Source organism: Chrysoperla carnea, chromosome 5, assembly GCF_905475395.1.
Source record: "Chrysoperla carnea chromosome 5, inChrCarn1.1, whole genome shotgun sequence".
Classification (NCBI taxonomy): domain Eukaryota; kingdom Metazoa; phylum Arthropoda; class Insecta; order Neuroptera; family Chrysopidae; genus Chrysoperla; species Chrysoperla carnea.
In genome coordinates this window covers 22,364,604-22,388,296 of record NC_058341.1, presented here as the reverse complement: position 1 = coordinate 22,388,296, position 23,693 = coordinate 22,364,604, and the positions used below count along the sequence as shown (strand labels likewise).

The 23,693-nt window shown below is 29.4% G+C and overlaps 1 protein-coding gene across 2 annotated transcripts; it reads right to left on the bottom strand.

Moving 5' to 3' along the window:
• Positions 1–5,594: 5,594 nt before the first annotated feature.
• On the bottom strand, positions 5,595–22,466 carry LOC123300288 (unconventional myosin-Va). 2 transcript variants are annotated; one of them, XM_044882840.1, is made up of 16 exons: positions 22,345–22,466; positions 21,704–22,031; positions 16,320–16,582; positions 15,904–16,123; positions 15,266–15,507; positions 14,367–14,855; positions 12,817–13,667; positions 12,181–12,630; positions 11,812–12,068; positions 11,005–11,294; positions 10,485–10,857; positions 9,648–10,127; positions 8,304–9,086; positions 6,894–7,066; positions 6,556–6,807; positions 5,595–6,422 (listed from the first exon to the last, which is right to left on the bottom strand). In XM_044882840.1, exons 1-16 carry the CDS (start codon positions 22,369–22,371, stop codon positions 6,297–6,299), a joined length of 5,604 nt encoding a protein of 1,867 aa, XP_044738775.1. In that variant the 5' UTR covers positions 22,372–22,466; the 3' UTR covers positions 5,595–6,296. The 2 variants fall into 2 exon arrangements, with proteins under 2 accessions (XP_044738775.1, XP_044738776.1); XM_044882841.1 differs by having other exon boundaries at positions 11,014–11,294.
• Between the last annotated feature and the right edge of the window lie 1,227 nt (positions 22,467–23,693).

The window sequence follows — 23,693 nt, the reverse complement described above, 5'->3', positions numbered from 1 at the left end:
AATTTGAAGCCCTGTGTTATATAATTATCTCCCAAATAGCAATATAATCGGATCTATTTTCTTTTATACAATAATAAATAACTATTCTTTTTTAAATAATTTTTTATAACATTTTTTTATATTTCTCTTTTATTTTAATAAATAATTTAAATAGATTCAACAATTATAATCTCATTTTGAGCTGATTTTAAATATGTAACAAACTGAAATTATTTTTTCACAGCCTCTAGAAGTAAAAAATAATATTCAAATTTGATGTAAGAATTAAAAATATATTTACAGTAACAAATTGTTTTAAAAAATATATTATTTGGAAATTTTAATTTGTATTCTCAAATAGTTTATTGATAAATTTATGGTACAAGAGTCGATAGCAAATTATTTGTAATTGATAGCATAGAAATTTTTCGTAGATCCAGAGAGTTTGTTTTCCGATGCAAAAATGCAAGTTGCGAGTTGACCATAATCAGGATTAGGCAACTGGCGAGATAAAATGATTTCCTACTAAAATTTTTTAAACAATCTTATTCAAAAATCCAAAAATTCTACTTTATAGCCTAAATTTAAGATTTTGTGGAGTTATCCATAAAAAGCGCCAGACGATTAAAAGAATCTACCTTATTAGCTTCAAAACGCTTGTTGGGTGTGATTCTCTAAGCTAGCTAACTTTCATAAACGTGCCTTTCCATTGAAGATGTTCTATGTTTTCGAGCAATATGCCAATCGTTGCTATCACTAACTCTTGTGCCAATAATGAACTGACAATTAAAACCAAAATTATTTGTAGATTACAGTAACAAAAGTTATAATTCGAAATTTTACACAAATACGATTAAAATTCTACTAAATTATCCAGTTAATTAAAAGCAGGGAATTATTTTGTCATTTCTGCCTTACGATAATTTAAGTCTTTTCTGGTTTCACAGATAAATTGTTTATTTCAAGAATTATTAAAAAAAAGTAACGATGGTATATCCGTATTATATGGTCGTGATTCCCAGACCAAAGGAGTTTTATGAAAATAAATGGATTACTTGCTCTATTCACTTTGGTTTCATATCTCTTAAACTTCATGTAGGTTGAATTTTTCGAAAATTAATTCTTTTTAAGTTTTAAATTTTTACGAAATGAAGCGTACTCAATGTATCGATTGACTATCACTTGACAAGTTAGTACTCGTTGCATAATATAATGTTTCAGAGAATTAGATTGGAAGCCAATAACCATAAGGTTTAAAGAATTTAAATAAAAACTTTACCCGAAGACAAACAGACTGAATAAAAAAAAATCGATTTTAAATATGTGAGAATTAACTAGAATTCGACAATCGTGGATGAATTTTTGATTTATTTATGAAGCGTTAAGTTACACTCGTACTTTATTCTTGAGCGATTGTATAGTAAGTCGTTGATAATATTTAGGGGTTCAACTGTTTAAATGTACAAATTTTACATGAATGTCGCATTTAATTTACTATTCAAAAGTTCGTTATGCAATTTAAAGAAGTTAAAAAACTAGATTTACGAATATATCATTAAATTCAACTAAAATATATTTGATTGGCATTGGCATATAGGAAAATAAGTCAATATCACTCCGTAGATGGCTGATAAATCAGCTGAACTGATGGCGAAGCTACAAAATTCACACTAATTTGTATTCTGCAATCATGAACTTATTTGAGATTAATCACAAAATAATAGTGGAATTTTTTTGATATCAGTTCAGCATGAGATGGCGTCGATTATTGGAACATTCTGTATGATAATAAGTACAATTTAAAATATAAATTAGTTTATATATTTTATATAATTAGCAACAACGTTCTAAAATTTATCGTTTTCAAATTAAACTTATTTTAAATATATTCATTTATTTATGATTTGAATTAGAATAAAGCGTCGATTAATCAAACATCGGTTTATGACAGCGCAAACTGGGAAAATAATAACGGTGGAATTTTGTCTGTTAAATACAATTTAAGCAATATTCCAAACAAAGCCCAAGATAAATAGCGCAACTTGGACTTCTTTCCACACGCATCTGATACTTCAGAAGTCACATTTCTTTCAAATAATTGACTATTGTAAATGTTTTTACATTAATGCTCCATACATATTTTTGATAATTAGCTAACAATCAAACACTAAGTCTATGAAAATTCACTCTTTTACCAATTAATTTTTATATAATTTCATATCAAAACAAGCAAAGGCATTCAACTATCTCAGCAAAAATAATCTTTCATGTCTATGTTTTAGTTACAACAACATTTCTAACTTTCAAAATACTGTTGAAAAGTTTTTTTTGATTATTTCGAATCAGTAATCATTCTATTTTTAATTGGTAAACTAAATTACCAATAAATTGAATCTGTTGTTGTCTATTGGCAAATATAGTGAACTACGGACCTAATTTATCTCAAGATCACTAATATTAATCATCAAAGTATCGATACAGAGCGTTCTTACTTGTTTTGACATATGTTCGCAAACTAATATTTTATTCTTTTAAATTACATTTTTTAAATATCGCATGCCGTTATGCTAAATTAACACGGTTGTTTGATTTAAGCCAAATTACGACTGCTTCAAATACAGTCTACGACTGCGATCACCATTTAAACATTCATGTTTCTATGTGTGACGATTTATAAATTATGCTTACATATTAAATTTTGTATAATAATTGTTACTGAAAATGGCAAATATTATCAAACAGTTTGGAATAATTTTACAATTACTTCAATACGATCGTTTACATTCTCAAAAAAAAAAAAAAAAAAAAAACAGGTAAAACGGAAAATATTTAAGTAAACAATGGCATACGTAGTATTTAGTATTAAGCAGCCTTCTCGGTGAAGAAAAATGCCACGAAGAAAATATCCCTTATTAACTTTTTTTCGTTACCGGGAGACATGCTATTACATACTTTCTCATAAAATCTATATTATCTAATAGCTGCTAAGTACGCATAGTAATTACTGCCTTAATATCGACTTCAATCCTTCATTTAAATTTGTACTGATTTTTCTTCGTCTGTTTATTATAAACAGGATACATGACATAAACGTAGGGCCCGCTCTAAATGCAGACAATCCAGACATTTACCCCCAAACTACAAAATACCCCATTTATTATTTCCTTTCTTTCTCTAAAAATTTAAAAGGCCGTAATTTGTGTTTATGCCTGGCACGACGTACTGGCTAGAGCGGGCACTGTAGAACGTATTGTAAAAATAATATGATAATATTTTAAAGTACTAATTAATATAATTATATTGATCCCCAATATTAATTTATCGACTATATGTGGTCCGTAATGAAAAATTTATAATAATTATAAGCCCTCTCTACCATATTATTTTCCAACACTAATATCCATAGCGGAATGAAGAAAAGGTGAGCTCGTACTGAAAAGTTATACTAAAATTTGTTGTAAATAACAAGATGCAAAAAATATTTTGACATTTGAATGACTTAATAAAAAAATTGGACTTCCTATTTCGCAATATGATTGGTGGATTTATTTTATGCGTATGAGCACACCTCTTCATTTCGTTATACTATTATCCAATTTACAGCAGTTAAATTTAAAGTTACAATTAATTAATAAATATTTGTTATAATTGAGCTGTAACATTAAACTTAAATAACGGTAAGTTGGCTCAATTTTATTACGAAAATCACATATACAATGCTTTGCATTTAGTTTTGGTTTAAAACAATAACGTATTAATAAAAAAAATTTAAAAATAGGATGTGTGTCCACTATTCCAAAAATATAATACACTATTTACAGAAATGAAACTTCTTTAGACATCGAAATATGATTAAGCATTAAAATTGGATACTTAGTAGAATGTTATTTTTTTTCCATATTGAACACCAAAGTAACCCGCAGAATTCTCATGGGAAATAATTATCGGTCAAATTTCTGAAAATTAAGTTGATGTTGGTTCTTGAAAAGTAGAAAAAAAATCTTAATGGCTACAAAGCTGCAAATTTTTTAGTTTCCGAGACACTTTTCCCAGAAGTTAAGAAAAATATACGGTGTTTGTTGAATTATTATATAATAATAACACAACTTACAACATCTCAACTTATTTCTTGGTAAAATATCTCAAAAAATAAGAACGTTAATGATTTGTAAATACTTAGATATTTGTTATACTTTTCAAGGACTAATATTTCCATGAGGATTTCCAGGGTTCTTTTAAATTGTTAAATGTATCACTAAAATTCAATTACTCAAGAAGTGGTAGTAATATTACAGCGGAATCAAGTTTGTAATATTTTAAATTGACAATCTTCCAGTTAATGTCGAGGTTTTCGTATTTTAGACTCCCCTGAGCTATTCGACAATACTTTTATTTGTTTAGTATAAAAATCTGACTACTACTACAGATAATATTCGTTGTTGTCATGATCGTTTCTTCCAACTGTAATAATACACCAAAAGATGAACAACGCTTCAATTAGAAAGTTGTTCTTTATAAAATAACAATTGTTTATTGGAAACCATTTTTCGCAAAACCGTTTACATTAAGCATAAATTGAATGTAAAAACATACTTTCATAGAATTTTTTGCAATCAATTTCTGCTCAACGTATTCATTACCAATGCATTTTTGGTCTTTTTATAATTTATAGGTATCTTTTTTTTCAAAAGTTATGAGAATGAGTCTTAATTAGTCACTTCCGATCAAACGGCTTTTGAAAGACTTAAGCATAAATTTAGATGCAAATTTTTATACATCTAATGATTTTTTAAACTTTTTATGAATTGAACTACTATAGAAGTTTCATTTCGATATAAAATAAAAATGGCACCTATGAAAATATATACTAATAAAAAAAAAATTAAGTACTATATTATTTAAAAGCAGTTAATTATTTGGAATGTATATGTATATAACAAATTATACTATTAATAATAATTACGTTTAATACCAGTGCTGATTCGAAATACATCATGTTTACCAAAAAATAACTTGAAAATTTTTCATGAAGTATTTAAAATCTCTATTATTCAAATTAATTACGCAAGATTCGATAATTGCGAAGATTCGCTATAAGTTGTCATGTATTTTAAATTATACGAAAAGAAAACAGAATTTGTTTTTTCTAATCGTAAATCAATTTTTTTCTTTGGATTTTAAATAAATAAAAAGAAATCTTTTATAAAAAAACGAAATTTTTTAAGGATTTGTAAATTTACATTTTTTTCCATTCTCGCAAGATCCAGGATCCCTAATTTAAGTGACAAGATTGCCTTCAGCGCTGTCCAATCTTCCCCGAACCATATTTTACACAGAATGATTTAGTTTTGTATCCAAATAATTACTCCCTTGTACGCGTTTTGACTTGATTGAGTTCTTATAAAAAAAAAGTTTAATTTCGTAAACCGCCTGTAAAATCTTGTTTCGAAGTCTGTGAAGAAACGTATAATGGTTTACTTGAAGCCGAACATATACATGATTAATCGAAAATTTCGAGTTTTATTTAGTTATTTTTGTAAATTTTTTGGCAGCGCAATAAAATCAATAAATATTATTTTTATGCATCTAAAGTTTAAAAAAATTTTAATTAAGTAGTTTTTTAGTGTTTTTTACATTTTAACACTAAACAATTTTTAAAATTTGATAAGCCTTCGATGTATTTATTATTTGCAAGTCCGAGATTTGTTTTTAATTTGGCCTAAAATAAATGCAACCAATCAACCATTTTGTCTACAGCCAGTTGTAAACAGCCAACGAAATGATTGAACTTAAAATCTTACAAACGAAATTTCGAAAAATTTTAGACAAGGCTTAAGATAAACCAAATTTATTAAAAACACGCATCCCAGAGATACAAAGCGCTCATAGATGATGGAGAAGTTTTATTTCTGAATTATTTTCCTTATTTAAAATACTTGACTCCTTCGAATTATATAAATAAATCATAAAAAATTGATAACGTTATTTTCGTTAAAACATTTTGTAGCATAAATAATACTAAAAAAACTTAATAAAGTATACAAATTGTTTAAATAATTTGCATGATTTTTGTTCTTTGAACTGTGTTTTGTGGTAGGTATATATTATTTATATATAACGTCTTGGACGAAATACTGCTCATTAGGAATTATTATTTCTATTTGTTTTTAAATAGGATATAAATTATTTGTATTTGTAAAAAAATTTGAGGCCGAGAACGCAAAACGTTTTCTATTTTTGTTTTGTGTCTAAAAAATAAATAAACCAACGATAATGCCATTTTGCTGTATGTTTTCAGTAAATTTGTAATTTTGGTTTTAGACTTTTTTGAGCATTGGTAAATTTAGTATTTCTGGTACTTCGATATCTTCCAAGCATATTGTTGATGGATTAAATGAAAATCGTACTGGGAAGTTCTGTTTTGAATCTAATAATAGTTTTCCCTGTAACATAAAATTTTAGTTGTGAAATTAAAAAATAAATTGTTTTCGATAAAGAATTTTTAAAGGCAGAACCTTAAGATTCTCCATTATGGGATAATTCAGAAGTGAGCGTAAATTACATTAAATCACTTACCTGTTGTTCTTTATTTTCCGATGAAGCACTTCGTTCTTTTAATTTAGCTTGAACTTGTTTTATAAATGATGGTGGAACTCTCTCTTCAAAATCATCTAATGGCGTATATAATTGTAATATTTTACATATTTGTTCAGCAGTTAATGCACTACACATATCACAAACACTTGTAACATCTTCAGAGGTTTTACGCGCTTGTAACAAATGTGCAGCTTGAATGATAGGTTGTAACGTATCAAGTATATTTTTATCCTAAGAAAATACAAATAGTTAAGTTATATATAAAAATAATGACTGACTCTGGAACTAAATGTATAATTTTGAAATAAAATACTTACATCTAATCGTTTATCACGTGCCCACATTTCTAAATTTGATACGTTGTACCGTATTTGACACCCTTTCGACCAATGGCAAAATTCTTTACGTAGTAATAGATTGTTCAATGCTGTTGCACAAATAAAGAAGAATTTCTGTCGAAATACTTGAGTAATAATATCTGGATCAACTCCTGAAAAAATTATAAATTCATGAAACATTGGAATTATCAAAATTCTTGATAGAAACAAAAACAAAATGCTAAAATACTTTTGATAATTATTGATTAGTATAATTAGTCTAATTAATAAAAGTCATTTCATAAAGAGTCCTAACATGCACTTTTTTTGGGAAAACAATGTGACTTTTTTTTTTTTTTTTTTGGAGGCAAAATCAGAAGTCGATAATGGAGAAGAAAAATTGATAAAAAAAACATGCAGCTTAATATTCGCTTTTTGTATAAATATATCCATTGGGTGTGAAGAAAAAAATTCAAATAAGCGAGTAGATAGATAGGTTGCATAATTTCAGGTACAAGAAACAATTTTTTTTTTTAGTTCAGGAACCTTTGTTTATGCAGGAAAGCACATGTTAAGCCACGTGTTTAACGTTTTATTTTTCGATGTCATTAACGATTCTCCCCTCTCAAAAATTATAAGTAATATTTATTCGATTAAAAAAGTGCGTGTTGGGATTCTTTAAGTTAGTTTTGGATGACTCCAAAACTATAAATAAGCAATGTATGATGTTAAAAATAACAACACTCGATCAAACGCAAGACAGTTAAAAAAACCTGTAATAAATTGTAACATTCGCATCCAATTTCAAACAGTTAGGTATAGTCCGAAATTCAACGACAGATTTCGGTTAGACATTTCAATAGAGCTGACATACATAACATGTTTCAAATAATCAAGCTTCGTGAACGTCACCTGCCTAGTAAGGGAACGGTAAGTTAAAAAAATAAGTGAAATCAACATTGTTTCAATTGGTCGAAGAATAGAAAAATAGTCAATCGGATATAACGCAGAAGCTTATATTCTAGCTTCTTTCATGTCTCTATCATTAAAGAACTTTCAACCGGGTTGATTTCAGTTATTTCGTTTTAAACGAACGGAGGCTTTATTGCATCATTATACTGAGCAAATAAAAACAAAATTAGTCAGCACAAGGTTTTAGTCAAAGAGAAGCTGCCGTTGATTCCCGGGCTATTTTAAAAAGAACAAACCAATTAGAAAATTGATAAAACCTCGCTATAAATTTTATAATATTACTATGTAAGCAGTAACATTAAGCTGGAGAAGACGTTGAATTCGATTTTCTTATGATGAAAATAAATTTCCTCGATTAAATAATCGTAACTGTGAATTATTGAATATTTAAAATAATCACCTTGAAAATATATTAAAAATAGTAAAAATTCAACTCACCATAAAATCCTAAAATTCGATGGAAATTCGTTAATTCATTAACAAGAGCTTGCGGTGCTTTATGCGTGGGTATTGCAGCCTCATTAATATCGCGTCCAACACTCGCCGAACGATTTCTTAATCCCGGTTTATTCCCACTAATATTTGTTATAGCATCATGTTCCAATATTGCGGGTACAATTAATGGTTGTATTTTTTTCTCCATTGTACGTATACAAATTTGATAGATCCATACAGCTAAATCGGATAATACTTGTCGATATTCTGCTAAATCGAAATTACGTAGACATTGTTCATTTTGTTTTGGTGTATTCGAATGTTGGAATGTGGCATCACCACTATATTGTTTTAAATTATGTAATAAACGTAAAGTATTTGACAGCCATAGTACGGTAGTTTCCAAATCTTCGCCACGTTTTTTCACAATTTTTCGTATTGTGCTCATAAATAATGCTAATAATGATTTTAATTTTTCATCATCGTTTATAAAATCAGTGTGACGGATACACATAAATACTATGTAGGATGGTAAGCCGGGCAATAATTGTACAGCCACACGTGGTTTTAAATCTGCTATCAGATGACGTATAATTATTGCTTCATCCTCTTTTTTATATTCAAACATTCCTTGGTATTCTCTCTCCTTTTTACGTACGACTAATTGTTTATTATCTTTATTTTCATTGTCCGCCTGCATTGCTTGTGTTGATGCATTTAATGGTACAAGATCTGTTCGTTCACCAATTTGGATTCTATCCCGATCTAGTGTACTCTCCAATAAACCTAATTTGAAACAAAAACTATCTTTATTACTGGACAACTAATATTAAAGGGCTAAATCGCAAGGGTTAGCACTTCGTCTACTTTCTACTTCTACCCAGAGTCTTTAAAAATCTAAAAATTTTCGATAATGTTATTGTAAAGGTAAGCATTGTGAACAGAGTTTCCAAATCATTTTGTTTAAACAGCATCGAATCCGGGCTCTAAGCGCTATAAGCTTGTATTTTTGGAACAAGCAAGGCACTTGACCCGAATTTTTACATACCTATACCTTCGATTTGAGAAATGGACACAACTTGCCTTCCCCTGCAGGGATCTGTAACAGTGGGTTGTTTACATTACAGGGGCAATTTTAATAAAAGTGGTTCGACGGATTCAGATTTTGCAAATTAGTTTATTTTTTGATTAAACATCGCTTTAAGTACTAGATTTTCCAGTAATGTGGCCACCATGATGGATAGCCAATCATGCCCAGAATATTAAAAAAAGTAATTCTTTTAGTTTTCTTTTTCTAATATGAATGATTTAAATAAATAAAATTCTAAAATATGAAAAATAATGTACCTAATTCTTGTAATTTTCTTGCCATTGCACGCGCTTCTTTCTTCAAGATTCGATAACGGTTAGCAACATTATCGTATTTTTCATTCAAATCAAGATTCTCAGATGTCACACGTGTGATTTCATGTTGCATATATGCTTCAGTTTGTGTTAATGGAGATTCAGTTAAATTAGCTGATAATAGTTTTTGTTGTCTTTCATTATCCTCTCGTAAACGTTTAATTTCATTACGATATTCAGTTTCTTGTTCTCTACACCGTTGATTTAAACTTGTTAATTCAATTTCTAGTTGTTGATTGATCTTCTTTTGTGCTTCGTATGCTAAAACAAGTTCGCCATCTTCATTCACAATATCCACATCGGGTCCATATGTAGATGACGCAAATGATTTTATATTAGCGGTTTGATTTGCAAATACGCTACGTAGCTGTATAACTTCTTCACGTCTATGCGTTAATTCATCTTGTAGCGCAGTTATTTGTTCTAAAAAAATATAATAATTTATTTAATAATAATGTTTTATAACTATGGCATTCGTAGAGCATAGTGGCACAGGCAATAAAAAGCAGACCAGAAACAAAACACTACAAAATTTGAAATTTTTGCAAAATGAAAAATATTATTGCATTAATTTTATCTTTTTCCGTGTACTTATTGCCTAATAATCACTAAACAGCCCTGTGCCCATAGTTAAATCGTAGGGTCAAGTTATGACCGCTTGATTATATGTATAGAGCCCCGTCTTACAATAATTTTGAAGGTATTTAAATTTCAATCCAATGGTTAAAATATTGATTATAAACAATGGTATTCCAAAAAAATTAAATTCTAAAAGCTTACCCATAACCGTCTTATCGCATAGATTTTCACGTAATTGATTAAGATCTTTTAATAATTTTGCATTTTCCATTTCTAATTCACTAACACGTATTGTGTCTGTAGATACAGCGGCTTCAAGTTGTTTCGCATTTGGAGATCCTTCCCGTTCCATTTGGTCAATTTTTCCGAGTAGCCTATTATTTTCAGATTCTACTGCTTTTAGTTTCTGTTGTAATTTTAATACTAAGCCTAAATCAAATTGTGGCGGACTTGATTCTGCTTTATGTTGGGGATCTACAGGCGGATCACCACGTTTCCAGTCGATTGTATCCAATCGTTGGTGGGAATCAACAGCGACTGTTGAATTTGATCGAACTGATCCATATCCATAGTCCTTAAAAAATATTCGAATTTACTTTAAATACAAATATTTACGGAAAATGTAAAGCTTTTGTCCGGAATAACTAAGTATTTTTTATTACATAATCAAAAATCTTTCTAAATAAATTAAAAAAAAAAAAAAAATTGTTCAAAAACTTACGAAACTTACATCTTCTGTCCGCAAGGATTCATCCATATTATCAATATTTGAAATGTTTGAAACATCACTTAAACTACGCATATGTCTATCAATTGTACTCGTAGCGGACGATGGAGGATGTAATCCAGAACGTGAATAACGACTTAATTTTGATTCTAAATTCTCACAATGTTGTTCGAGAGCATTATATTCACGTAATAATTGTTGATATGCTGTTCGTTCCTGTTCTTGTTCATTCATTAATATAAGTTTTTCTTGTTCTAAACGAGTTTTAAGGATTTCTTCTGCTCCTACAAAATAAAAATTTAAACATTCAATAAACTTTCTTTTTTTTTTTGTCTAAAAAAATTCTAGGAACGGCTAATTAGCTGGGACTGATAAAAATTGAATAAACGCATTCCGCAAGTGAAATTTACGAAATTTAAAAAACTTCCAACAAATGCGATTTTTTTCTTGTAACTCTCTCCATACTAAACCGATTTTCTTGAAAACTTGAAGCTAGAGAACACTCTCGATGGGGTCGGGACAAATTTAGGGGTTTTCACCGATTTTGATAAAACATGTCTAAGAACCAACGCTACAAAACCTGTTTCAAATTTTTTTAAAAATCGTATTCAAATCGGTTCACTCGTTTAAGAGCTTCGGTGTCACAGACAGACAGGCACATACACAGCTTATAACAACCCTATTTTTGCGACCCTATTTAAAAATTAAGTTTATGCTGATCTTCCTTGATTTGAAGAAAGAATATTAACGGCGTTCCTACTATAAATTAAGAACTGATGATTCTAAAAAGAAAGCACATACCCAATTGATTGGATGCAACAATTTGTTTAAGGTTTTCAATTTCTTTCATAAGTTTTTGATTTTCATTGGTCCATTTTAGTTTCTCTTGCTCAATAATTGTTCTATATTTTTCTTGTTCTTGTATTAAATCCATTTTCTCATCTTGTTCCTGCTTCAACTTCTCTTGTAATATCAAATACTGTTTGTCCTTTTCTTGTAACAAAGCATTTAATTTCTTATACTCGTTTTCAATGCCTTTTAAGCTATCTAACTTCAATCTGAAATAAAATTTTAAAAAAAAGGTATTAAATGAGATAAATTTTTAAAAGCGTTTATATAATTAGCATTGAATTAATAAATAAGAATGATTAGAAGTGTAATTAAACTTACTTCAAATCCAAAAGCTCATTATGTGCGTTTTTAAATGCATGATTTTCCTTATTAATTTCTTCAATTTTCTGTTGCAGGCTAATAATTTTATTTTCTAGACCCTTATTCAATTTCTTAACATGTTCCACAGATCGAGCTTCAACACGCAATTTTCTATATAATCGCCGTGCCAAGAATCTTCGTACGGCTGACTGGCACACAACAATACGTCTTTGTTGTTTAGCATAACGTTTCCGGCATAACCATCCGCGTACATAACGTTGAATGATAATTGCCTTGGCATTATATTTTGCCGCCATGAATCGTTGTCTTGCAAACATTCCACGTGCATGTGTTTGTATACCTAATATGCAACGTTGAGTACGTAAAAATTGAACACGTTTGATCCATCCACGTATATATTTTTGTAAGACAATTGCAGCTTTTGTTCGACGTAAATTTACAGCTTTTCTGAAATAATAACAAAGATATTAAATTATTCCCTTTTTTCGTTTATCTTAGATTGAAAAGGGAACTAGTCAGCCATCATTAGTATGTCACGATTTTTAGCCTTATCAGCTTAAAAAATTTTAATAAAAATGAATTGATAATTAAGTCCCATTTAAATGAAAAAATAATAATTTGTACAAAACTTACTGTCGGCCCAAGTATCCTCGGCCATATCGTTGTATATTAAGAATAGAATTTCGAATTTTCAAATATTTCTTTCGCCATATAAACGCACGTAATTGACTTTGTACAATTATACAACATTTCTTTAATTTTTCCGCTCGTAATTTTTCTAAATACGCTACTTGTCCAGCTCGGAAAAATATTTTCGTTTTACCAAATTGATATTTATCGACAGCTTTTATATTTAGTTGTAATATTCGTTCACAAGTTTTCTTCATATCGAAACGATTAATATCTTTAAATCGACACAATACTCTATAACGATTGAAAAATCCATCGTAAAACCACCGACTAGGGAAACCGGCTGCAGATATTCGTACAGTTTCTAATACACCACAGGCTCGTAATTGTTGAACGGCTCTTTGTGGATTATATTCAAATGGTGTTTTTGTATCGTTTGGCTTAATACATCGCACGTAATGAGGTGTTGTTGCATTTAAGGTTTCCATTAACATATTTAAACTATCACGAAATTGTGAACCAACGGTTTTTTTATGTGATTTTTGAGTGGATGGTAAAGTTTTTGCAGCACTAATTTTTACTCGGGTATTTGGAATCGATAATTTTCGATCATCTTCAGTTGCAAATAATTTCCGAAATAGTTTATTTTGTGACCCACGAAGTACAGTAATTTGTTCTTCAATAATTGTATCACGATTTTTTTCTAAGAATCCATTTGATTCGTATTGAACTTGATCTGCAAAATGGCTTATTATGAAGGCTGATGTTCCAAATCGTGGTTTCTTAAAATGTTGGTATTTGCTACATTTTGAATACAATTTTTCTGTCCAAGATGAATCTGATCCTTTTGGCATCTATAAGAGATATAATGATTACCCTGATAAAAAAATCCGATTAATGAATCGGAAATTTCCAATTCAACCAATCGGAATAATAAAATTCAAATGGAAATAAATTCCCAATTCATTCCAATTCATTAAATTCATTAATTGAAATGATTCGGATTTAATTAGGAACAAATTTTCACTTCATTCTATTGGATTCCGACTCAATCCAATAGAATTATCTGGAAATTTCCGATTCATTAATCGGACTTTTTTATCAGGGTAGTTTTAAGTAATTAAATTAAATCATAAAACACATTAAGGAAAGACGATAGACCTTTTAACCGGACATTATTTGAATTATAACCTCCAATCTAACTGTCACTGAAAACATAAATCTGTATTTTTGACCTCGTGCATGCATCAAAATGCAAAGAACCTTGGACAAATGATGGATCATAGAAATCTAAATTTGCTAATGTTAATGGAAATGAATTAGCCATACTAGGAAAAAAATGTGACAATATCGACAAAGCTATCCTTCATTGGAACCCATAGGATTAATAAAAGTGACCCATTAGAACTTGTAAAAAAGTTATACTTCTGATCAGGGATAAAAGGAACACTATAACGAACACGAATGAGTTAAAATTAAGTGTTTTATCGGGAAGGGTTAACTAGGGCTAGCTCTTGAATTATCGCTTATAATTTGTTGTTTGAAATACTTACACGACATTCTTCATCTAATAATTCCAAAATACCTAATTTAGCCTCAATCAAATCAATACACGGTTGATTATCATAAAAATCAATCATTTTCCATTCAATTTCTTCTTTAATATATTCTTCTTGTTCTAATTTAAATACATGCTGATTAAATTGTTGTTGTAATTTCTCATTTGCATAATTAATACAAAACTGTTCAAAACTATTCACTTCAAATGTTTCAAAACCATAGATATCCAAAACACCAATAAATTTATGACACGTTTTTGATGATTCTAAAGCTTTATTTACAATTTTTACAATCCAGTTAAATAAAGCTGCATATATATGTTTTGCTAATGCATCACGTGATATTGTCGCTTGTTCAATGGTCATCGGTTTTAGAAAAACTTCACGCATAGATGTAATTTTTCTTGTGCATAACCATTGTCTCATTTCATCTAAATTTATATCTAATAGTTCAGCAAAATTATGTAAACTTTGATCTTCCTCCTATAAAAAGCAAGGGAATTTTGTAAATGCAAGATATTTTAATTATTAAATGTGTTTTCGAGTTTATAAAACAGCTTCTTATATTAATAGTTTTGAAGGCACCAAATAAAAGAGAAAGGTTTATAAAGGTGACAGTGCATTATAAATGATACTCAAACCCGTTCACTGTTAAATGGCGTGTATTACACGTTCCAAACTTTGATGCACGATCAAACTGGAAGGAAAATTTAGCTTGGATAAGAAAATGTTACACGTAGCCTACGCTAAGAACAAAACATGTTCATGTTTTTATTGATCATAGCCAATAAAAATAATAAAAAGTAATAAAAAATCCACAAAAAGTTTGCTTAGTAGCAATGAACTCTTTCTAGAGGGACTTAATAGATAAAATTAATAGATATTATTCTTACACTAATTCCACATCCTTCAGAATCTTCTTGAGAATGGTCTCCAGATAGATCAATATCTCGAAATCGGACATTTCCCAAATGTAAAATGGCAGCATATATTTTAAACATGTCATTTTGTTCATTTTTCGAAAATCCCAGTACAGTTAATGCATTGACTGTTTCTTCAAAGGTTATTAAATCATCAACTCCGTCAATATGTGGGGCCTGCCCTTGTTTTAAATAATGGAAATTATCTTGATGTTCTAAAAAATATAATGATTATTTAAATTTTTTTTTTAAACGGGTACCTTTATGTGTATATATTTTAGTTTATAGCACATACAATATATTTTTACATTGTTCATCACATACTTCAAAATTCGTAAGTGTAAGCGCAAGAAAAAATTTAACTTAGTACCAAACTAAATGAAACTAATATCTGTTTTTTTAATGTTCTAGAAAATAATTGAATAACAAATACAAACATTATTTTGCATGAGACATTAGTATTTCGAGTCTCATGTCTCATGAAAATCAGACAAGCTATCAAAAATGTTTGGTAAAATGCTTCATTGATTGATTACACTATGTAATAAACAATATAAAAAGGGAGGCTTGTACTGATAATTATTAAACATTTTATTGAAATATTTCATTACCAAGTCGTAAATGTGTAAGTTGCTTTCGAGCAGCACAAAGTTGATAAAATATGTGATAATTTCTTTCATCTGGAGCCTGAAATACCACACGTGATTTTTCTAATAAGTACGTTCGCATTGATGCTCCAATAATATGATATTGTTTATTAAAATGTATTTCAATATATTTTCCGAATCTAGAACTATTATCATTTCTGGTGGTTTTAGCATTTCCTATTGCCTAAAAAATTCAATAAAAAAACTTAAAAAAATTAAATACTTTTTAAATCTTTATACAGCTATACAGAGGCGGTTACTAATCTTTAAAAGGCACAATTAAGTTTTTCCTCAACTGTGAGATTGATCTAAATCCGTCACTGCAGCTATAACTAAAATTATAAAAATATTTGCCATGAGTAATAGAAATAAAAACTAACCTCCATAATTGGAGACGATGCAAGAACTTTTTTCTCAACATAAGTTTCCGTTTCATCTGATCCAGAACCACTAACCGTTGCAAAATATCGCATGACATATTTCGCACTTACTGTTTTTCCGGCTCCTGATTCACCACTTACTACAACACTTTGATGACGCTGTTCTCTTTCCAATCGTGTATATGCTTCTTCAGCAACAGCGAATACATGGGGATCAAGATCACCCATTGCTTGACCGCGATACGTCCGCATAATATCCAAGCCTAAAAGTAATATATAAATTTAAGCCATGAGATTGTAAGGATTTAACATTAAATTTTAAACGAATCCTGCAAGAACCTTACAGGAAAACATTTTCGATGTATTCGAATATAACACCGACCATAAGTCAGAGTAGTCTTTCGATTACAAATCAAGAGTCAAAAGCAGCGTCAGAAATAAAAAGTCATAAGACCTAAGCTTTCGATGAATTTTTAAATCGGATTAATTTAATGCTTGATAGTGTAATTTTTGAAGTTCCATATAACACGTGTAACTATCATTTTTCCGGTTTTAACCCGAGGAATTCGTTTTTTGAAATTCGTCTCCGGACAAAGATATAAATTCTTCGGGATAAATGAAAAATATAATTTTGTAAGTAAAACATTGAAGCAACCTTGAACCTCCACTACGACAAATTCCTGGCTTTTTGAATTAAAGTTGTTATTAGAACAATCTTTCGTATTGGAAATTTTCTTGAGAATAAACTTGAGTATTCAAATTCTGTTTCCAAAATTTTAAAAGACCCGAAGTGAGTGTTCAAAACTAAACGAAAACTACGACAGAAATTCTAAATATTAAGAGGTGGTAACCGTCATTGCCGTACTGTATCTTGGAGAAATTTTCTGTGATATCAATATATCTTTTTTGAGTTTTCATTATGATATATCATCTAAAAACAGAACTATTCGTTGGAATTGGTTATATCGAAAAATCATAAGATCGGAGAAGCCCCCAAATAGAAAAAAATGGCTTTTGTAAAAGTGGTATGATTTAAAAGAGGTTATTATTCTCCTCTATGATAACTTCGAATTTGGCTTTGACCTTCACGATTATTAAAAAATTAACTCTTGCCCTTAATTGTTCAGAGATAGAGGAATAAAACATTCAAAAAATGAGATAATTATAACACGCTAAAAATAATTCAGCGGATGTTTGAGATTTTTCTGTATCACATAAATAGCGTAACAAAAAAAAAAATTAACTGAAGTGTTTCAAGGGCAAGTTATTAAAATAATGTTGATAATATTTATTAAAATAAAAAAAATTGCATTTTACGATAATAATAATAATTTCTGTAATGATGGGCTTCTCCTACAGTACAGGGTGGTCCAAAAAATTTTCATATCGAGCTACAATTTTGAATATAGCTTTTATTCTGATAGGCCCGAATCTAATAGGTCTCTTATAGGTGGAAAGAGAGAAAAACGGAGCAAGATGTTCGTTAAAGGACACCTTGAAAATTGCAATTTTGAAGATGTTGATATTCAACTTGATGTCATGACATCGAGTTTTATAAATATTTTAAAGTGACGCAGAATGCAACTACCAATTCAAATCTCGCACAAATTTGTTTATTTTTATCATGGATATAGTAAATATTACATATTTTTACACTTAGTAGAGGCCATGTTGGTTGCATTCAGATTATTATACTATTTGATATGACTTTGACAACAGGCCTTTAAAATTTTCAGGCGTTCTGAAATAATTGTCAATATACGCCAGTCCTAGATTTATAATCCGAAAAAAACGGTAAAATGTGAGTTTGAGATTCTCATGGATAGGGGTTCAATTAAAAAAGGGATGTACGGTAACTATTTAAACAAAGCTTACTGAATATCTTGAATATTATCAAATTCTGTGTTGTCGTATATTCTTAAGTAAATGGGCTAAGATCGATTGCCGATCGATTGATAAAAGAATTCGTTTCGATTTATGGTCATAAGGTATAGTAACAACAAAATTGCAAAAATTGTCATTGTTATGTCTTGTGACATTTAGAGTAAAACGTGCTATTTCATGTGTTAAAATTTTTGCTAACCACTTTGTATTTAAATGTTTATCAAAAAATATTGCCGCTAGCGTTAATCATCTATAATATATAAACATATAAACCGGTCCACACTTTCACTTCCCAAGCGTTTTATATTTATACATATAAATAAAAAAAATCATAATAGATTGAAGTATTTTTTTACTCTAAATAGCTAATAAAAAAAAAAGCATAAATTACAAATTAAATAATGTTTCGAATATAATACAAATTTGTCGAATTTTTATTAGGAACAAAGTGGATCATACTGTTACAGTTTTCTGATAAATTAATTCTCTAGCATGATTTTCCCTTCCACGCGAGATACTCCTTTATCAAATCCCATGATTTGTCCCTCATTTCAAGTTCATCGTGCTGGCTAATGACAAAAATTAGCCAGTGGCCGACCATTAACCTAAATCTTTAATTTAAATTCAGTCAGATTGTAAAAAGTCGTAAGGAATTTATAGTTTTGGATGATTCGGTGATTTAAGGATAGATACTCTGTATGTAAAATTATGTATTATTTTTATCGTGTCTCTAAATTTTTTTCCTAAACAATTACATTTGATTAGATTACATAATACATAATAACCAATTTACTTTGAATCATACACTAAATTTAGAAAATAAATTTATTCAATATTTTTATTATAATTTGTTTTTTTTATTTGATTTTCTCATAATTAATTACCATAATATATTTATTCATATTTTTCCCGAAAATATAAACTTATGTACTGTTATCGAAGACAGCGGAGAAAGGTGAGAAGTATGTTATAAATCCGTTTAAAGACTCCCACCAAATCAATTAATAATTTATTTATGGGTTTTGAAGAAGGGGTTAATTTCAGCAACTGGGAGAGGAGGAAATTCTCCGGGGTAAAACCGCTATTTTTGACATTTTCATTGCTTTGAACTTCAATAAAGTCTCTCTGAATTTGAAAAGATATATACCCCATTTCAATTAAAAAATTTGTAATGAAGGGGAAATATCACTGTTAGTGATGGAGCTCTGCTGCTCACAACTTTTTTATGTGTTTTAATTGATATTAAATTCAGATATAAATAATGAGAATCAAATACTAACAATATGTTAGTCAAAGATTTATTCTTGTTATGAATGACTTGATTTAGCTTTTGAACGTAGTCAAATTATTTTACCGTTTTACAGATATTGGCCTCGCCCGCATATGGAATTAATTTTGGAATTTTTTAATTTGTAATTAATTATATAACACTATTAAGTACCGAGTGTCTCATAAGTAACGAGACGACTTAACTTTCCAGAAAAGAGTTTTTTTTTAAAATTATTTCAGGCAAAAGTATATAAAATTTTTCGGGATCTAGCTTTTTACGACAAATAATTCAGACTTTAAAATTTTTTATATAATAAACATTCATTTATAAATAAAATGCATTTTTTTCTGAAATAAAACGCATAATTAAAATTCTCGTTATTGCATGGCAATAATTTCAATTGTCCGCATATTTTGAATATTACGACAGCTCTAAAAGTGATGCACTTGCGCAATGAATTTAAAAAAAAAATCATTTTTTCAAAACTGGTGTCGTAAGTGCAACCGTCGCGTCGCCAAGGTCTAGAATATTATAGTTATGTAATCCTAATCAACTTTTACACATACTTACAAACAAATCAACAGATTATTTGTACTTTGATTTGTAATTTAAATTAAAATGACATCACTGAACAAACGTGTATCTATAATAAAAGCTATTTTGTTTATAAATAAACAATCTTAAGTCACATTTTGGTCTAAGAGTCACTGCCAAAAATCATTGAATTGAGTGTCCGAGTATGTGGAGCGACATTGTCTGCAATCCTATTCGCAACATAACAATAAAAACACAAAAATATTATTTAGAACCAAATTCACATGTTTAGATTAGAACAAAGGCTGTTGCAGGAAGTTTGCAATGTAAAAAATTTTTCGCTAAGTCCACAGACGCTCAATTTGGTAATTTATTCGGAATGCAAAACAGAGCTAGTGCCAAAGATAGTAAGGGTATCAGCCAAGAACATATATATTATATAAGGACGTGAAATCTCCTATGTCGAGCTATAAGCGCCCGAGTTCGTTGCGTACTTTGTATTGCGCATCAGGCTGTCTAAGTGATTGAAAACAAAAGGCGCTTTTTTTCCTGCTACACTCTCCACTAAAGTTTCACGCCCTTACATATTTATATAGTTCTTGGTACCACCTAAGATTTATAAAAAATAATTCCCATTCATAAACAATTTAGGCAACATTATTACATAAGTGATGAGATTTTTGTCTAGACACTAAACACTCATAATATTTATAATTTTTGATAATTTGACCAACATACTATTTTTCCACGCGAAATAATTACTATGAAATATATAAATATTGGAAACAATTCTTATTAACGTCATTTAAATAATGAACTAGTAATAATTAATCATAGAAAATAATAAAATATTGCTTAATTAAATAAAGAATATTAATAGTATAATAGTGCGGTATGATGCATCATGGCGAGCAGTTCAGGACTCTCAAACTTTCTGCCCGTTTTTTCTTTAATTTCGGCCGAAAGTACGCACTTTCTGCTTCTGTTGGCAGGTAGAAAGTACGTAATTTCGGCTTAGGGTAAAGAAAAATATATGACAGCTCTGTAGAAAGAGGCAAAGCGATTATGCAGCCAATACCTGTTTCTTTTCTATAGGTCTGTAGAAGAGTGAATTACTGGCCGTACATTCGCTTTATCTCTCTCATAGTTTCTTGCCCGTATTTACCATACAGCTGAATAGGGAACAGTCCATTCTCTATGTCTTTGCAAAGTTAAAGAATATTTAACGCATGTGTAGAACGCTGAATAAGTATTCGATCATCAAGTATATTAGACAATCCTCGCCCATCATTACAATTTATCGTAGTTATTGTACAGTGTGGTACAGTATTTATCGTAGTCATTGGTACACGTTAGCCGAAACACCCAAACTTTTAAATGAGATTCCGCATGCCGCAACACTTGTATTTTTGACTGATCTAAGCCTACGACATGAGACTATGATATTGTACGTTATGTACTGACATACTTTAAGGCGTCCCGGTTAGAATTTTCATTCTCAAAATTTTTGAGCATTTGTGGCTTACCATTCGGACAAAAGCAACCTTAAGCCACAAATCAGATTGGTGAATTTTTTTAGATTTATATTATAATATCATTTCGATGATTAATCAATAATTTTGAATGATATGAACAAATACATGTTTTTTAACAAGTCTCAAGTACAAAATAAAGTGAATATTGTGTTCGGACTTACCGTATATTGGTAATTCATCGTAAGGATTAATAGCGACTAGAACAATACCACAATATGTGTAGATAGCTTTCTGTTGACAAAATCGCACTTGAAGATTATACAAGACAGCTGGTTCATGTAAATAACTAAGCGATGTCAAATCATTTTCACCGATTAATATCGATGGATTACATAATGGTGGTAAATCAGCATCCGTTTTTATATTTACAGTTTTTGTAATGTTTGATTCGGTGATGATAGATATGACATTCTTTTTTGGATCGTAATTTTCGCTTATCTCCGCTGACTCCCATACTTGCTTTGGGTGAGGTACCCATACCTTGGCCCCCTAAACACATAAATTTATTCAAAATTAACTTACGATTTTTCATTATCATAAAATTTATAAATTAAAAGGTAAAAAAAACTATCTAAACTCTAAATGTTATTTATGTTGTCGATTTTCGTACTTAGATAAAGGCACAAATGTGTTAAAAAAGAACAACAATAATTACAGGTCGTATATCCAACAAAGATGACATTACCTACATATTGCAAAATGACATACATTATAAAAATATCAATATTTATTATGAATATTTTTTTTTGTTGAGTTTATAATTACTTGGCAACGTTTTATTTGAAATGATTTTGTTTTTTACCTTTGTGTATAATTCAATAGTAGTCATCCAAATTTAATGATTTTAATTGATTTCCATTTAGAAAAATGTAAGCGTTGTTATTTTTTTCTATTATGATGTTTAAAAACCACCTTAACTTTACCATACAAATCTGTTTGGTTAACTAAAATATAGCAAGGGGGAGGAGGTACGTGCATGAAGTACACAGCTGAAGTTATGTGACGTTTTAATGATTAGAAATGCGCATGTGTTTGCGATTTTTTTATCACTAATTTTAAATTATGCACTTGATTTTAATCGTAGATCAATTAATTATTATAATCTTATTCTTATAGTAAATTAATTGTGCACATGCTTTATTCTCGATTTTTAAATTTTTATTTTTGTTGTTGGATAAAACGAAAAAATTCACTATAAATTCTTAAGGTAGTTTATTATTCATTTTTAATTAAGATTATACCTCTTAATTAAAAGTGAATAATAACAAACTACCTTAAGAATTTAGAGTAAATTTTTACGTTTTATCCAATTAGAAAAAAAAAAAAATCCATGTATACAACTAATTTAGTATAAAATTATATACAAGCTTTAAAATAAAGTTTTTTAATATGTTTTTTAAGGACAATTGATAAAAAATAAAAAAAATTCCCATTCAAGGTAAATATTCCAAATAGTTTGACCAAGCATATAGAATCTGCACTAAAAAGGAGTGCGTAGTGCGGTAGAGGATATAGCAGGCATAAAGGAAACAGAATTGTTATTGTTGTATATATGAAATATACCAAGGTATACTAAGTTTAGTCCCAAGTTTGTAGCGCTTAAAAATATTGATACCATGTATCACCTAATTACTCCATTTCCGGTTGACCGCCCGTCGGCCCGACCCTCCGTGTACACAATAACTCAAAAACAAAAAGAGATATCAAGCTGAAATTTTTATAGCGTCCTCAGTACGTAAAAAGTGAGATTGAGTTCGTAAATGAGCAACATAGGTCAATTGGATCTTGGATCAATTGGATCCGTAGGACCCATCTTGTATACCGTTGGAGATAGGACAAAAGTTTAAATATAATAATTGTTCCTTATAAAAAAATAAACTTTTGTTTGAAACATTTTTTCGTAAACATCACTGTTTACTCGTGAGGGCGCAAATTAGATTAGATCATTATAGTAGGTATGTCTTATATGGGTAATATCAGTTTTGTATATGTGACTCCACAGCCGCATGATTATGGCTACCTGACTCTTTCTTTACTTACATGACGTAAAAAAACGATTGCGTAATCAACACTGCCTATACATGGAATTTCAACAATCAACTCAGTCAATTGTTTGTTTTCTAAATTGTTACTTCTAAAATTAGTTCTTAA